Below are 18235 nucleotides of genomic sequence, written 5' to 3'. Positions count from 1 at the left end.
AAAAAATTGAGATAAATTGAGAAGCTGAAATTTATTTTATATTGGTAACTATATATAACTCTTTTGTCTGTTACAAAAACAAAAATATGATCAGAGATCATCTTTATCAAGAGGCGCTCCTCATCTACAAGTTCATAATACACAAGCATCGACTGTATAGCTATAAAAATTCAATATTTGGATTGTGATAAAGCCATAAATGAAAAATAAATCCCGGACGGCATTCAATAATATATTAGGGATTTAGTAAATTATTTACATTCTCAATTTTAATAATACAATTAATAATGATAGTGAGAGCTAAAAATTGTTCTTGAAATAAGATTACTTGCATATCGTGTAAATATTATTAAATATTCACAAATATGTAATATATCCGAGTACTAGTTTTTATAATACTTGTTTTTTAATACTCATTACTATCTAAATTATTTCATCTATATCGCGGGGAAATGTACAATATATAAACAATGCGAAAAGATGTGTACATATTTACATATACACAATAGATATGATACACATGTAGCTACATTTTGTCTTTGTATACTAAAAATCGGATTACAAATAACAGTCTGAGTATTGAGTCTATACAAATACTTTTCTCTAAAATTTGAATTCTTTTGAGCTATTGAGAGATTGTAAGTATGTTATAAAACATCACACATTTATTTACAATATTACACAAGATTGATAGATTTTCTATACAAAATCGCATCGAGCAATGTTTTTTTTTGCGTACCTTTAAAAAAATTCTGATCACTGTATTAAAACATTGCATCTGGCATTAAGATATATGTTATTACAGCAAATATTTTTGTCTTTTTTTTTATAATCCCACGAGCATTGTATTATCTTAGCTCTCTACAACCGAAGTTTGCGTACGTCGATGAGTGTCTACATAGCATCGCAATAAGCGTTTTTACACAATGCCAAATACAGTCTTATTAAAACGTTAGACCATTGAGAGGTCAAAGATTTATATTTATACATATATATATATATATTTACACACATATACATATGCACACACACACACACACACACACACATAATACATACATATTACATATATATATATATATATATATTTGTGTGTGTGTGTGTGTGTGTGTGTGTATGTGTGTGTATGTATATATGTGCAATATATATATTTGCATATTCATAAACTGTAATTACTTCCAGAATTCCCCTGAAAAATAATTCCAAAACAATTCAGCATCATCTTATTGTCAATTCAGGGTTTTTTTCACCATTTAGCTCTAACACTCCAGTCTTTCGGTGTCCAATGTAGACACTTAGGATCTATCCTAATCTGTCTTTTTTCCATTGCAGTTGTATGTTGTTCAATAATTTCCCTGCAAATAAAGATATCAGGATGAAGAGACCTTAGGATCTCATCAAATTAGATAAAATTGTAGGTAATCTTCTTTCATCTTGGTAATAAATTACCTATTTAATGTCACAATATATTGTCCCTTGTAGTAATTAATGAGATTCAGATTTTGCAAAGTCGATATCACGTCTTCCTTTTTAATCGACGTCACTTCGGAGATTTCGTTTATCGTTATCTGTGGTTTCTCATTCTCCACCACAGGCTTTATGTTTAACAGGATATCGAGTATTGTGTGCGCCCAATAACTTCGGTACGAAAGCAAACCCAAATCGGACAATGGTTTTTCAGGAGAGCCAGTCTTTCCCTCGAATTTTGATAGCTCGTACGAAAATTCTATCAAGAGCTTGCCGTAACCTCTTCTCTGATATGGTGGCAGTGTTAGAATGCATGCTACATTGTGATCTTCTGTCGACCCTTTTTCCTTAGAGAAATAGCCAACTATATGAAATCCTCTGCTGTCAAATTCTGTCATTACATAGAACAAAAAGGGATCTGTGTCATAATAGAGAGTTTTATGATCTAGAAATAGTTTTGCTAGCAAGCAAAGATTTTGTGCGTAATTCTTATTCTTGCGCCCATCAATCTCAAAAAACGATATAGATCCTTTCCTGTATATCTCATTTCCGGGCGGATGACGTAGATTACATTTGACTAAATGTCTCTCCAAGCATTTTCGATTCTTCCTATATTTCAGACAGAACTCGCATATATATATACAATTTAAATTCACCATCTCCTGTGGATACGGGCTGAAGTACCAGGGTTTTATTCTATGACGGCCTAGTTCAATTAATTCTACGTTTTTCATTCTTGTGACTACATCATCATTCTGATGCACTACCATAGAACCAGTGGGTCTGGGACCTGGTGTTTGTGGCGGAGCCTCTTGAGAATCCTCATTTTCTAGAAATGTCGCTTTCCTCTTTCTAGACATTTTCTTTTGTAGCGCAGCCTGTAACACGGCATTACCATTGACTGGTTCATTGCTAACGCTACAGGGACTAGGAGGTCTACTAGCAGCCTGCTTTTTTGGTGTTGCTGCACCAGTTCCTGGTGCCGTTCCTTCCCGACGAGGATATTGGACTTTTCTGGTGTCCAAAGAATCCTCCATAACCCATTCATCTAATCGTTTGTTGACTAAAATAGTACAATTATGACAATAATATATTGCTTAGGATTTTGAATATTCAATATTCGAATGCTAAGTTATTTACTTACAATCCACATAGTGAACATAATAACATTTGACATCCTGTACTTCTTTGACACTGATGATTTCAGCGAGAGCTACAGATAGAATAAATAGAATCCGCTTGAGTCATCTTAATATCAAAATGATATTGTATATTTTAAAAATAATATTGCACGTAATTTGCTATTTTACTTTTGCAACATTTCACAAATAGATTGCATTATTTAAATATAATAAATTCTTAGATTTAGGTATTATATAAAATAGAATCAATCTTATGAGAAATATATATGCAGACAAAGATCGTTACCAGAAAGTAATACATATCAATATAAGTAATTGTATAATCAAAACATTTTCAAAATCTGTATACAATCTATTAATATTTTGCAATTAAATTGCAATTAAATCTATTAATATTTTGCAATAAAACTTTGTGTTTATGCATATTGTTCTATAATTTAATGCAACTTAGAACCAATCTTATCGAGGTAGATGACAGTTCAGTCTTTTAAACAAACAAACAAAAATTCCATCTTTCCATAGTAAAATAATCTTTTGGAGCACTATGGAATCAATAGATGTGTAATTTACTTACGCCAATCATCCGTGGTATGCATCCGGACTGGTAAACGACAACCTTCAACCAGTGAATTCTGAAAGTAGGGTTAGGAAATCAATGTGTTTATATACTCGTGGTTTGTATGCTTTTTCAGATAATCCACCAGCGTCTTCAACATTTAATATATAGCATCACTTACCACTGAATCGCATATCGTCTCGTGTTCGTCGTGTTCCTCGATCATTTCAATCAAAAATTCAATAAACTAATCACCAAACGAAATTTTGTTTTGAAGCTTTCACCACAGAATACGTGTTAATAAAGATGACAGACTTTACCGAGAATAGCATGGCCGGAAGTACGTAGATGGCGTCATCAATTAAAAAAAAAGGACCATTGCAAAATAGTGAAAAATCGATTCCAGAATATTCCAGAATAAAGAAATTCGATTGTAAAAAATACTAGTAATTAATAGAGTTGTTTTTTATCTATGTTATGTAATATTTCCTCTATATTAAAATTGAAATAAAATATTTAAAATAAATTTAAATAATAATATTAAATAATAATATACTAAATATTAAAATATTATTATTTAATATATTAAATATTATAATTTAATATTATTTTTTATTATTATTTTATATTCATATTTAAAATTTAATAAAAACATTAAATATGTTAAACATTCGACGTGGAAAAATCTACATAAAATATACAAAAACAATGCCAACAAATTTGTTCACTTATTCATACATGCCATGTTAAATTTACATATCATATATCCTACATTAAATATATATACACTGAATAAAAATATTTTACATAAAATATCTTCTCCTTTTTATACACTTTCTCTTCGCGTATTCTTTGTATCGATATGCATAAAATTCAATTACATAATGTAAGATTTATGTTGAAAAATGAAGATCTCATCCGCGCCCACGCATGTGATTGTGAATTATTGGCATGAGACATATTGTACGAATTTTTAAAAAATACTAAAAATTTTAATAGCACTTCTCATATTTCTTGATAGAAATTAAAAAGAATTCCACATTTCTTAATTAAAAAAAATTGATGAGATTGAAATGGTCGTATGCTAACTTCGCAAATCTAGCACACCATCCTTTCTAAATTACTAAAATGCGTTGAATATGATAATATTTGAGAAGAATTACCGATAGTTTTGTTCAACTTCAATACATATTATATATATATATATATATATATATATATATATATATATATATACAATTTCAGATCAATATCTTATCAATTAATAATTTTTAATGGATTTTTAATATCAACGTCCAGCTCGCCATTTAATGAAAATATCGTGCTAATAAATTTCTATAAATCTATAATAATGATAGTTTTTCCACAAAAGTTCTATAAGAGTTCTATGCAACAGATTAGATATGATTCTAAAAAAATGTTCAATTAATATACTAACTTAAAGAAATATTCTTTAAACAATTTTTAACATTTTTAGCAGTTCTAATATAAGCATTATTTCCGACGATATAAGTTTTATTCCAGACAAGAATATCTTTTTTATTTTATGCATTTCCTGTCTTTCATCAAACACTACAAAAATAATCAAAAATGCAAAATACAATTTTACTAAAACACAATTTTACTAAAAATTAATAAAATATGTACTTCTTAATAAAGACTACTTTAATTTTTCTACGTGTTTACAGTTTGTCTTTCGTGAAACGTCAAAAATTAAAAGATATAGAAAACTAAATACAATTTACTACTAATAAAAAAAATAATACAATACATTTCTTAGACAGGACTTGCACGTGCTTTTTATTTGTTTACGTGCTTCCTGTCTTTCGTCAAACACTACAAAAATAATCAAAAATGCAAAACACAATTTTACTAAAAATTAATAAAATATGTACTTCTTAATAAAGACTACTGTAATTTTTCTACGTGTTTTCAGTCTGTCTTTCGTGAAACGTCAAAAATTAAAAGATATAGAAAACTATATTACTATACTAATAAAAAAAATAATACAATACATTTCTTAGACAGGACTTGCACGTGCTTTTTATTTGTTTACGTGCTTCCTGTCTTTCGTCAAACACTACAAAAATAATCAAAAATACAAAATACAATTTTACTAAAACACAATTTTACTAAAAATTAATAAAATATGTACTTCTTAATAAAGACTACTTTAATTTTTCTACGTGTTTTCAGTCTGTCTTTCGTGAAACGTCAAAAATTAAAAGATATAGAAAACTATATTATTATACTAATAAAAAAAATAATACAATACATTTCTTAGACAGGACTTGCACGTGCTTTTTATTTGTTTACGTGCTTCCTGTCTTTCGTCAAACACTACAAAAATAATCAAAAATACAAAATACAATTTTACTAAAACACAATTTTACTAAAAATTTATAAAATATGCACTTCTTAATAAAGACTACTGTAATTTTTCTACGTGTTTACAGTCTGTCTTTCGTGAAACATCAAAAATATTTTAATATATTACTATTAAAAAAAAAAATAATAGAATATATTTTTTAGACAGGACTTGCACGTGCTTTTTATTTCTTTACGTGCTTCCTGTCTTTCGTCAAACACTAAAAAAAATCAAACATGCAGCATACAATTTTACTAAAAATAATTAAAATATATATTTCTTAATAAAGACTACTTTAATTTTTCTACGTGTTTACAGTCTGTCTTTCGTGAAACGTCAAAAATATTTTAAGATACAGAAAACTTTATTACTACTTATAAAAATAAATAATACAATACATTTTCTAGAGAGGACTTGCACGTGCTCTTTTATTTGTTCACGTGCTTCCTGCCTTTAATCAAACACTACAAAAATAATCAAACATACAGAACATAATTTTACTAAAAATTAATAAAATATATATTTCTTAATAAGGACTGCTTTAATTTTTCTACGTGTTTTCAGTCTGTCTTTCAAAACGTCAAGAATATATTATAAGCTACAGAAAGCAATATATTACTATATTATTTTTTAAAAATATATATAAATTAATCAATTTTTTAAACAGGACTTAGATGTGCTTTTTAATTTTATTTACATGTTTTCTGTCTTTCATCAAACACTCTCTCTATAAAAATAATCGAAATCTGCAGAAGAGTTAATTGAGTTAGTATTAACCGAAATTTTTTTTAGAATTAATTCAAATAGAACTTTTATAGAACTTTTAAATACTATTATTAGAACATCGTAAAATCATTAGCATGACATTTTCACTAAATGTCGAACACTGTACGTTGATATTAAAAATCGATTAAAAAATGATTAATTGATAAAATATCAATCTGAAATTGCATATATATATATATATATATATATATATATATATATATATATACAGAAGTTGAACAAAACTATCGGGAACTGTTGTCAAATATTATCATATTCAACGCATTTTAGTATAGTACTTTAGAAAGGAAGGTGTTAGATTTGCGAAGTTAATACATCTTTTCAATTTCAATTTTTATTTTAGGAATACGGAACTTTTTTAATTTCTATCAGAAATTGTAAAGCTGAAAAATGCTATTAAAATTTTTAGTATTTTTTTTTAATTCGTACAATATGTCGTGCCAACTTGACAATCACGGTCATGGGCGCAGAGATTTCATTTTACATAAATCTTACATTACGTAATTAAATTTTATGCATATCGATATGCAAAGAATACGAAGATTCCTTTTCAGAAAGTGCATACAAAGAGAAGACATTTTATGCAAAATATTATTTTATTCAGTATATATTTAATGTGTAGGATATGATGTGAATTAACATGGCATACAAATAAGTGAACAAATTTGTTGGCATTGTTTTTGTGCATTGTGTAGATTTATTCCTGTCGAATGTTTAATATTTAATGTTTTTATTAAATTTTAAATATATATATAAAATAATAATATATATAAAAATTAATATTAAATAATAATATTTAATATTTAATAATTAATGTTATTAATATTAATAATTAATATTTAATATTAAATAATAAGTATAATAATAAAATATATATTTAATATTATAAATTCACATAATGTACAATATACATTATATACTGAATTAAATAATATCTTATATAAAATATCTTTTTTTTTATGTACTTTCTCAAAAAGAAATCTTCGTATTTTTTATATTGATATGTATAAAATTCAGTTATATTATAAGCTTTATATTAATGCAAAGCTCTCTCTCTCTTATGTAATTGATACCTTAGATTTACGCCAATAATCTTTCCTCACGAGCTAATTGCAAGAATAATCGTGTCTAATATTTCCATATCACGTGCACGTTGATTCGTGTCGCACAACGCAAGGATATGCACGCAAATTAATAAAGAGATAAGTATATATACAATGGATAAAAATGCAATTTCTGGTCGAATAGATGAATTATGATAAATTATACGATGATGTTTCTCATCATTTCTCACAGCCGCGTGCCATTAATGTTTTCCGGCGAATATCTTAATTAAAATCTAATTAGATAATTTATTTGAGGTAACGGATCTACAATTTAGTCTACAATCTACAATCTAAATCTACATATCTATAATCTAATATCTACAAAACCGTTACCTCGTAATAAAAAAATTGTTTACTCATCAATCGATGTGTGCAAGTGGAGTTGACTTCTTCGAAGCTACGTATTGATCTGTTTGTTTGATCTGTAACATAAAAATAGAATTCAAATTATAGCAACAAAATATGTAATATTTCTAAAAATTATTTCATTATACCTATTGAATTTTATATTCAACGCATACAATAATCAACAAATATATAATGAATTAACTTAAAAAATTTCAAAACTATTTTTTTTAATATAAGCTTTTATAAGAATTTTTATATAAACTTTTATGTGTAAAAAATATTTTTTCTAATTCTCTCTTGTTTAAATCATTCAAATATAGGAATAAAATTTACGTATACGAAATTTATAACAAAAATATTATATAAATAATAAATATTTACCCCAAGGTTGCTCTGCCGGCTGCCCGATGCCTCTCAGGCCTGCTCCTCCTCTCAGGTTGATCAGGATTGTCCAAGTCCTTCGATTTACGCGCGACACTTAAACGACACTCCCGCACCAAAACGCCCGACACTTTGGACGACACTCCCGCACCAAAACGCGCGATACTTTGGACGGTATTCCCGGACTTAAGCGCGTGATATTTTGGACGATATTCCTGGACTTAAGCGCGCGATACTTTACACGACATTCCCGTTCTTAACGAGTGACATTTTGCATTTCGAATGTCTTAGGCTTGTGTCTGTTCAATCAATTTGTTCAATAAACATAATTTTGTATCGGTCATTAGACCGTATCAGATATGTGCTTATAATTATTCTACTCTTGAGAGGTAACGGAACTATATAATATCTACAATCTACAGTCTACAATCTACACAATCTACACACACAATCTCTACAAAACCGTTACCTCGTAAAAATAATAATTTATTACCAATCAATGCGCAACTAGTTGATTGGAATGGACTGCAAGCTATGTTGGCCTGTAACAAATAAATAGAATAAAAATTGTAGTAATATTTAAAATAATTAATTTTTTAAACAATTATATATTTATTAGATTTTATTTTCCATGCATTTTGATTAAATACAACTAATAAATAAATAATAAATATTCACGTTAGGATTCCTTTGCCAGCGCCCGATGCCTTTCCTAGGCCTTCTCTCCTCTCTCAATTTGTCGTTGTCGTCAATTGTTGATCTGATATGTTGATCTGTAACAAATAAATAGAATAAAAATTGTAATAGTGCTCAAAATAATTAATTTTTCAAACAATTATTATTGTATTAGATTTTATTTTATTATTAGATATATAGATTTTATTTAAATTTTGATTTAATAAAATCAATAAATTTTGATTTAATACAACTAATATATAAATAATAATTACTAAATAAAAATAATAATATAAATAATTACTAAATAAACTCACTCTAAGATTGCTTTCCGACGTCCGATGCCTTTTCTAGATTTCCTTCCGCCTCAATTTGTCGTCAGTTATGTTGATCTATAACATATAAAAAGAATAAAAATTGTAATAGCGTCGAAGATAATTAATTTTTCAAACAATTATTTCAAACAATTATATTATTATTATTATGTATTATTTGATTTTAGTAGATTTTATTTTCTATGTTTATAATAATAGAAAAATAATAAAATAATTTTATAAAGTTTGATTTACTATACAATCAATAAATTTTGATTTAATGCAATTCCTTTTCTAAAAAAGGATGCATATTATTGTCATATTGTTGTCGCTTTAGTGTAAAAATGTTCACACTTGTAAAATAAATCATTTAATTCGACAAGTTATGTTGGTCACAAATCAAAAGTTTTTACGATTGCATATCTTTAAATACGACTTTGATTTTATTCGACAGTTTATATAATTATTTTTACTTTTCAGAGAATTCATTAAAAGATAAGAACTATATTCATTGATACTCCTAACTAGACTTCGAATTATATACAAATTGAATATTAGTTACTTTTTGTATATTCTACGAGAGCATTAATAATGTGAACAAATTATAATGTTTTCAATTAATTAACATTAATTAGTTAAAAACATTATAATTTGTTCACATTATTAATGCTCTCGTAGAATATACAAAAAAATAACAAATATGCAATTTGCATATAATCCGAAGTCTACTGCTACAACAATAAGTAGAATTTAAATGAAATGATTCTCGAAATATCTTACTTTTTCGATAGTTTCGACAGCATCATGAGGCGGATCGCTGTTTCCAATACAAGTCATACATTCATAACCCACGATCTGTATCAAATAAAACTTCTGTATCAAATAAATATATCCTGATTCACATATGAGAATTAAGTTTAAATTTTAGTCGTAAATTTTAAAATAAGAAAATACTTTTATATACTTTATAATAATAAAAAAATAATCTTCACGATTAAATAATATTGCTATTAATGAGCTTTCACGTAAGATACAATATAATTAATAAAATTTTTTTTTTTTTTTGCTTATACAGCAATGTTTTTCGTTTATTAGCATTCTAAAAATTTTAATTATTATACATTACAAATCGGATAATGATGCGCGCAAAACGCGCGCTTGTGTTGTCTAGTAATAAATAAATAATAATTAAATACTCACTTTAGATAGAGAGTTTTTTGTGACACCCGATGTCTTTTCCAGACATCCTTCCCCTCCTTCCCCTCTCAATTTGACAATGTCGTCAATTACGTACGATCTGTAACATACAAATTAAATTTATTGCGCATATTGAAATTTTCCTTTTATTGAATTTATTATTAAGGTAAAAGTATCATGCTTGGACATGCACCTATATCTCGACATATTTTTTTGGTTTTTAAATACGGATATCTAAACTTTTAATATGGAAAGTATATATACATATATATATATATATATATATATATATATATATGCATATATATTTAATGTACATACATATCCGCATTTAAAGACCCAAAAAATACGAATGTCCAGATATAGGTGCATGTCCAAGCATTGGTACTTTTACCGTAAATAATAATAAATAAATAATAAAAATTATTCATCTCATGTTACCTCCGCCGTTATACTTTATGCCACGAACCTCTCTTCCTCTCTTATTTCATCATTGCTACTTCTTCGCGATACTCCCTAACGAAAACAATTCATTTTACAATTAAGCGCGCAAAACTAGTTGATTACGATTACGCGGGCCCGTACTAATCACACTCACATACAATTAATAAACGCGCGACACTTTCAGCACGGCATTCCCGACTTTAAGATGGCTGGCGACGCGCGCTTGATGAAGGCGGGAGAAAAACGCGGGAGACGGGAAAAGCGCGCGATACTCGCGATCTCTTACGATGCCCCTAGACACTAATCGCGCATGTGTGCCAACAGCAAATTCATCGATGATCGCGCAATCACCGTATTTCGACCACAGATATCCCTAGATGTCTGATTTCGACGCTACATGATCGAAAATTATTAAAATACGAGATTTCAGTATATGACAAATGATGATTATCGTAAATATATATTACGAGACATAAATGATTTATACAAATTCATGCCGCGTCGATCTTTATAAACTCAATAAGTAGATGATAAAGCGTGTAAAATATTTTCTTCGACAAGTAATAACCTGCTTCGATATGCATGCATACATTTAATCATTTGATCGAATTAATAAATAATTACGCGGATTGAAGCTTACTAATCAACTTGTACACCATAATTGTGATATTTTATCATGATCGCGTCTCGAAAACTGATGCAACTCCGTGTTATGGTTAATGTGCAACGTACTCGATTGTCGCCGGGTGAATGACGATTATAACAATGAGACTGCGTGTAAACAATGATATGCCGGCGCTGGACGCTGTAATTTATAGTTACGCAGTCGCAAATTAATGAAATATAATGTTAATTATGGCTTACCCTCACTTTTTTTATCTAAATTCGTCGCGATTGAACTGGATCCGTCTAGCCGCCCGCTCGCGATGCTTCATTATGAACGTAGGCAACACTTGTCCACAATGTCCATCGATGTTTTCGCATCGAGATATCTCGCTACTTCACGCGCGAAATACAAAATTGTCATCTCGATACACACGAGTTATTTAATCGTACGAGTTAAATAATTGTGCGAAATGATAATCATTCGTGAGAGGGAATAATTCTGTAATATTTTTAATAGTCGCTTATAACATATAGATTATTTTATTATTATAAAATAATAAAATAATAAATTATAAAATAATAAGATAATAAATAATAAAATAATAAAGTAATAAAGTAATAATAATAATAATAAAATAATAAATTATAGATTATTATATTATTATTATAAATTACCATCAATTGTTTTTAAAAATTATTAGAAGATTTGTTTAAGGCTTTAGGTTAAGAATTAAGAAAAAAACATTAAATATAAAAAATTATTTTAATATATAAATTATTTATATGAATATGAATACTTTTTTAGTATTTTTTAAATATTTATTATTTACTATTATTTACTTTTAAATAAATAGAATAATTAAAATTTGTATATGAGCAGGGAGGACCAAAAATGGCGGACCAATCAAAATTGATCTTATTATGGTCAGTTTCTTATTAAATTTTTTTATCGCAATGTCTATCTAATAATTGACTAGTTTATGATCATACCTTCCCCTTTTCGCCTGATGCCAGCTGTGACTGACAGTTGTATAGAAGGATACGATTAACGAGTTGAAGAATTTAATTGACAACGTATACGATATCATTTTTAAACCGCAACAATGCACGACGCTTATGAGGAAACATCTATATTAAATATTACGGTGCAAATCGAGTCGATGGCCGCTTACGGTAAGAATAATATAGTATACAGTATACATAATCAAATTACTAGGAATTATTATCAATGGACTGGAGTATTCCATTGCTTGTGATGATTGTTTCAGATGATAACTTATTAATAGGCACAAGAGAGGGTCATCTTCTTATGTATAATGTTCCGTCAGTGTTTGACGATAGTCACAAACTGGAATTATTACGTCATAGTAAGAACTTTAACAAGAAGCGGATCAATCAGATAGATGTAGTACCAGAATATAATTTATTAATCATTTTGACAGGTATATTAAGATAATATTAATTTTGAATTAATTTATATCGACAATGTAAGTCTTATTATGCATTGATTTAATTTGTGTAAATTTGCAGATAATATTGTATGCATTCATGATTTGAATTCACCAAACTTTCAACAAATATGTCAATTATCAAAAACTCGCGGTGCTACTCTATTCACTTTGGATGTTCAGTCAACTCAGAGTCTGACAGGAGAAAAAAATACTGTAGTGCGTTTATGTGTTGCTGTCAAACGTAAATTACAATTATATTATTGGAAGGGAAAGAAATTTGAAGAATTTAAAGATTTTGAGTTAACTGTGCCGGACATACCTCGTCAATTATCATGGTAATACATACTGAAAGTTATTAAAATATCTCAATATAATAACTTTAATGATCAACTTAATATTAATTATTAAGGTGTGGTGAAACATTGATATTGGGATTTCGTGGATTATCTTATACAATTTTTTATTTAAACGGTAAACCTAAAGAACTCTTTCCCACTGGTAAATCTCCAGAACCGAGTGTTACAAAATTATCAGACAATTCTTTTGTATTGGGAAAAGATTCTCAATCATTTGTTATGGATACGAAAGGAGAGTTGGTTCAGCACAGTCCTGTAAAATGGTCTGATGCACCTAGTGCAATAGGTACAGATAGTAAACTTTATTTCTAGAGTTTTTTTTAATCTCTTTAAATTGTGCGATTGACCAAATTTTTATGATTTTCAGCATGGGATGATCCTTACTTATTAGGTATTGTGCATGAGAGATTGGAGGTGTATACATTAGAAGGATGTTTACATATTCAGACAATAAAAGATCTAAACAAAGCAAGACTTATATATCGATGTAAACAAGGAAAAGTCTTTGTGGCATCCATTAGTCAGATTTGGTGTATCAAGGCAATTGATGTTACTCTACAGATTAGGACATTGCTGGAGCAAAATCAGTTTCAATTGGCATTACAATTAACTGTATGTTAATTATACTTGTATACCAATAAGTTTATAATTTATATTTTAACATGCTTAAACTGTTAATTATATAATTTTATTTGTTTTTCTTAGAATTTGTCAGACATAACAGATGAGGAGAAAGCTAAACAGACGTATAAAATACAAACGTTATATGCGCATTACTTGTTCTACAACAAGCAATTTAAAGAGGCAATGGAGTTATTTTCAAAACTCGGAACGGATCCATATGAAGTAATCAGGTTATTCCCAGATTTAGCACCATCAACCAACACTCATGAACCTAGTGAACCAGCACCGAGCTTGCCAAAACTGCAAGATCATGAGTTGGAAAAAGGTTTACGTGCATTAATTGTTTTTCTAACAGATGTTAGACATAAATTAATGGCGAAAGATAAAGAGCTTAGTAAAGAAAAGAATGGAGTAAATGGAGAAAAGAATCTAACAGCAGTAGCTACGGAACAACTTCTGAAGATCATCGATACTACTCTTTTAAAGTGTTACTTACAGGTAAAAAAATATAGAAAGAAGACTTATATATAAAATAAATTCTCATAAAATAAATATTAAATACGAATTTTGTTTCAGACCACTGATGCTTTGGTAGCACCTTTACTTAGACTAAATCACTGTCACTTAGCAGAAGCTGAGAAAACTTTATTAATGCATCAGAAATATCCAGAACTCATTATATTGTATCAAACCAAAGGACAACATAAAAAAGCATTGGAACTTTTGGAAAAGCATGCAAAAGAGAACGATTCTAGTCTGAAAGGCACTGAGAGAACTATACAGTATTTACAGCATCTCGGCAAGGATCATATGGATCTAATTTTGAAGTTTGCTGGATGGGTTTTAACGGAGGATCCTGAACAAGGCCTCAGAATATTTATGGAAGATATACAGGTGCAATATATATTTCTTCTATTTTTATTACATTCAAAACTGTTTTTTTAACAATGTATTTTATTAATTTACAGGAAGTCGAACATTTACCTAGACCGAAAATACTGGATTACCTTTTGCGATACCATAAAGACTTAGTAATACAATACTTGGAGCATATGGTACATGTTTGGGAAGACACTAATCCACTATTTCATAATGTTTTGATACATCAATACAAAGAGAAATGTCTAGCCTCCATGAATGCTAATGCAACACCAGCGGAGAAAGAAACCTCACAACACATACGACAGAAATTGCAACAATTCTTGGAGAAATCGGCATATTATACGCCTGAAACGATATTGGTGCATTTTCCATTCGACTGTTTGTTCGAAGAACGTGCAGTTATACTTGGACGACTCGGCCGTCATCAACAAGCTATATCGATATATATCAGTCTTTTAAATGACATACCGCGTGCAATACAATATTGTCAGAATGTATATACAAGATACCAAAGTAAGTGAATTTTAAAATGTTTATATATTAAACATTTAAATAAAGATTATATAATCGAAAATTATTTCAAGATCAAGATTGTGCGGAAAAACAACAAACGGACAATGTTGACGAAGTGTATGTTTTACTAATTCAACAATTGTTAAAACCTGATAATGAAGGAGTTTTAATGGCTGGTAAATATTGATTTATAAACAAGATCTTATATATGTAATTCACATATATGTATAAATAATATTTGTTATATTATTTCCTTGTCAAGGTTGTAATCCGGAATTTCAAAGAACGGCACAACCAGACTTAGAGATGGCCCTTCAATTATTAGAGGAACACGCTTCAAAAATAAATCCTATGAAAGCCCTAAAAGTTTTATCGGATTCTGTACCTATAGGTAGAATAAAACATTTCTTGGAAGTTAGTTTACAAAATAATTTGAATGCGAGGCGAAGGACACAGGTTCTCAAAGGGCTACTTTATGCGGAACATTTACAAGTGCAAGAACAACGAATGCATTACGAGTCACAGAGTGTCCTCATGACAGAGTTTAATATATGTCCAGTTTGTAAAAAACGCTTTGGCAATCAAAGGTATGTATGTATGTTTATATATATATATATATTTAATTAATTATTTAATTATATATTATATATAATTATATATCATATGAATTAATTATTTAAGTAATTATAAAAAAATTAATAAAATTTATATATGTATACATATATATATAAATATATAAGTTTTATTAATTCTTTTATAATTCTCAAAGTATAAAACTTATCAAATTATATTTATTTCGATTTTATACGATATTAATTAGTTTTGTTTTCTCAGTGCTTTTGCGAGGTATCCTAATGGTGATATAGTACATTATTCTTGTCAAGATCGCAAAGGATAAAAGAACGGAGCGCTGCACAATATTATATAATAATAATTATATCATCTCCAAGATTGTACATATTAAATGTAGGTTTTTTTATATACACATGAAATTTCAATATGTGTACTATACATAAAATTCAGAGAGTATCTCTATTAGAAAAAACTTTCTCTCTACTTATCAATTATTATCATTAAGACTATTTTTCGTAAGAAATCTCTCAATCTTTAAAATTTCTTTCTTTATGCTTCTTATATACTACAAGAGATAAATATAAAAATAAATATTATAAAAAATATAAAAGTGAAGCAAAGTAATTATAAAATAAATACATTTTAAGAACGCATAGTATCTCTTCCATGAGTTAGATCTATTCTCTTAAATTCTTTAATTGTATTACGTCAATCTTTCTGTGCGTTCAAAAAATAAATATATATATGTACATATCGAAGAGATGGAAAAGAAAAAGAGATCACAAATGATACGAGACGAAGAACAAATCTATCGATGCTGAAGCTGTGATTGGCTGCGTAATCGCGCGCCTGATATTCGAAATTAAAACTTCTAAAGTTGGAATGTGGCCCTTTCGCACAAGTGCCGCGGATTTTTTATCGCTCATGATATGTGATAACGATAAGCGTAATGTGTGTAACAAGCATCTGTATGAATTATAACGAGGAAAAACTTGTATTGTACGAGCAACACGGAGTATAGGGCGTGCCCGCGGTCCAGAAGACGAGTAAACAGGATGATGTCATAAGCACGACGTCTTGTATTCCTACGCCTGGAATAAGATAAAGTGAGTACAGTACAGATGAGAATGCTGCTGAGAATGATCATTGAAAAAGTGATATTATGTCATCTCTGTTATTCAAATTTATTCATACTTTATTTACTTGTAAAAATTATTATAATATTGATATAATAATTATAGATTATTTTTATTTCAAGATTTGCAAAGTACAAAATTAAAATTATACATCAACAAAAGTATATATATTATGTTATATTATACATATATATATATATATATTATATTATATATATATATATATATATATATATATAATATTATATTCAACATTTAAAAAATTGATTTTCGACATATATATTTTGTGTGATGATACATAAATAATGACAGATAACAATTTTTATATAACCGCGATATTTGAGAGAACGTGTATCAGAATATTTCTTTCATCGTAAAAACAATATATATATATATTTGTCTAACTATTGTTATCTTAAAAGAAAAAATTCTTCGCTTTTCATCATCGAGTCAATTTTTGTCGTTCAAAATTTATTATAATCATATATTTTCAAACTCTCGTATATAAATCTCGATCGCTATCAGAATATATCGACATATAAGATATAAATGTCGGCGAACTTGTAATACAATAGTACTGATTTTCTATAAATAAATCTCGAAAAACGAATTATTCCATAAGCAAAAATTGCCGCGACATTTTTCGTCTCGCTCCCTCCGCGCGCTCTGCGCCTGCGCGGCGCAGTGCGACGCAGCCATTTTGCGCATAGGGACTAGCTGCGGCGGCGTAGGTGCGCGCCGCGTACACTCAGTCGGTTGCGCGCCGGTCGAGTGTGTGGACGGGTGGTGGATCGTTCGGTGTCGGATCGTTATCTGGTGGGTTTTTCTTTTTGTGTACACCGGGCGAGGGACTTTTATGCGAGTTGCGGGACGGAACGGTGCCACGCGGTGTCCTTACGCGAAGGTGAGTACCCTACGATCAGAAAAAATACCGATACGAACGAAAGAACGCCGCCGCCTCGGTGACGGGTGGATATTGTCGAAATAAAAATGGCGTGCGTTGCCGCTTAGCTTCTCTCTAGTGTCGCACAGTAGTGACGAGTCACGTCGCGCCGAAATTGATTGAAAATCGCGGTGCATCGCCACCCTCTCGTCTCCTATCAATGATAACGGAACATCCACCCGGATCCGCGGCGTCGCGTCGACGGTGTCGTCGACATCGTCGCCGTCGCCGATCGGAGAGTCGATGGAACCCTATGCCGGCATCGATTGTCGCCGCCGCCGCCACCTTCGTCGCGGCTGCTAGTTGCTGGGGAACGCGATTCTCCCCTGTGCACGCGATCGAATCATCTCCGCAGTCGAGGGGGCTG

The 18235-nt window shown here is 29.4% G+C and overlaps 3 protein-coding genes and 1 long non-coding RNA gene across 11 annotated transcripts in view; 2 read left to right on the top strand and 2 right to left on the bottom strand.

The window, feature by feature from the left end:
- Positions 1 to 1103: 1103 nt before the first annotated feature.
- Positions 1104 to 3489, bottom strand: Tip60 (Histone acetyltransferase Tip60). Its single transcript, XM_083048435.1, has 5 exons — positions 3347 to 3489; positions 3184 to 3241; positions 2612 to 2680; positions 1450 to 2530; positions 1104 to 1355 (listed from the first exon to the last, which is right to left on the bottom strand). The coding sequence occupies exons 1-5, from the start codon at positions 3389 to 3391 to the stop codon at positions 1247 to 1249; spliced, it is 1362 nt and encodes a 453-aa protein (XP_082904561.1). The 5' UTR covers positions 3392 to 3489; the 3' UTR covers positions 1104 to 1246.
- A 5109-nt stretch (positions 3490 to 8598) lies between these two features.
- Positions 8599 to 11727, bottom strand: LOC145941823 (uncharacterized). Of its 2 annotated transcripts, XR_014426224.1 has the most exons (6): positions 11649 to 11727; positions 10344 to 10440; positions 9924 to 9998; positions 9147 to 9221; positions 8833 to 8927; positions 8599 to 8696 (listed from the first exon to the last, which is right to left on the bottom strand). It is a non-coding gene; the product is annotated as an uncharacterized LOC145941823 (long non-coding RNA). The 2 variants fall into 2 exon arrangements; XR_014426225.1 differs by lacking the exon at positions 9924 to 9998.
- A 671-nt stretch (positions 11728 to 12398) lies between these two features.
- Positions 12399 to 16172, top strand: Vps39 (vacuolar protein sorting 39). The gene is made up of 11 exons (XM_083048179.1): positions 12399 to 12563; positions 12659 to 12832; positions 12921 to 13176; positions 13251 to 13483; positions 13565 to 13809; positions 13903 to 14319; positions 14398 to 14715; positions 14790 to 15216; positions 15288 to 15392; positions 15479 to 15803; positions 16051 to 16172. The coding sequence occupies exons 1-11, from the start codon at positions 12494 to 12496 to the stop codon at positions 16112 to 16114; spliced, it is 2634 nt and encodes an 877-aa protein (XP_082904305.1). The 5' UTR covers positions 12399 to 12493; the 3' UTR covers positions 16115 to 16172.
- Positions 16173 to 16470: 298 nt separating this feature from the next.
- Beta-spec (spectrin beta chain) overlaps positions 16471 to 18235 on the top strand; it is a 38611-nt gene continuing 36846 nt past the window's right edge. For 6 of the 7 annotated variants that reach the window (XM_083048177.1, XM_083048174.1, XM_083048172.1 and 3 more), the window contains exon 1: positions 17677 to 17829. The gene's annotated coding sequence lies outside the window, so the exon portion shown is untranslated. Of the gene's footprint in view, positions 16896 to 17676; positions 17830 to 18235 lie in introns of those variants that run through there. The other variant, XM_083048171.1, reaches the window with a different exon arrangement.

The sequence above is a fragment of the Prenolepis imparis genome, unplaced genomic scaffold (genome assembly GCF_030444845.1).
Source record: "Prenolepis imparis isolate NDT839.2.m4 unplaced genomic scaffold, iyPreImpa1.0 SCAF_10, whole genome shotgun sequence".
Lineage (NCBI taxonomy): Eukaryota > Metazoa > Arthropoda > Insecta > Hymenoptera > Formicidae > Prenolepis > Prenolepis imparis.
This window is presented reverse-complemented; position numbering and strand designations above follow the sequence as displayed.

Excerpts from the sequence above, each read along its gene's own strand:
- Tip60 (XM_083048435.1), bottom strand. The coding sequence starts at position 3,391 with ATGATCGAGGAACACGACGAACACGAGACGATATGCGATTCAGTG. Across the intron at positions 3,242-3,346 it reads AGACGATATGCGATTCAGTG|AATTCACTGGTTGAAGGTTG; the intron begins GTAAGTGATGCT and ends CCCTACTTTCAG. Across the intron at positions 2,531-2,611 it reads TTATGTTCACTATGTGGATT|TCAACAAACGATTAGATGAA; the intron begins GTAAGTAAATAA and ends GTACTATTTTAG.
- Vps39 (XM_083048179.1), top strand. The coding sequence starts at position 12,494 with ATGCACGACGCTTATGAGGAAACATCTATATTAAATATTACGGTGCAA. Across the intron at positions 15,217-15,287 it reads TGTATATACAAGATACCAAA|ATCAAGATTGTGCGGAAAAA; the intron begins GTAAGTGAATTT and ends AATTATTTCAAG. Across the intron at positions 15,804-16,050 it reads AAACGCTTTGGCAATCAAAG|TGCTTTTGCGAGGTATCCTA; the intron begins GTATGTATGTAT and ends TTGTTTTCTCAG.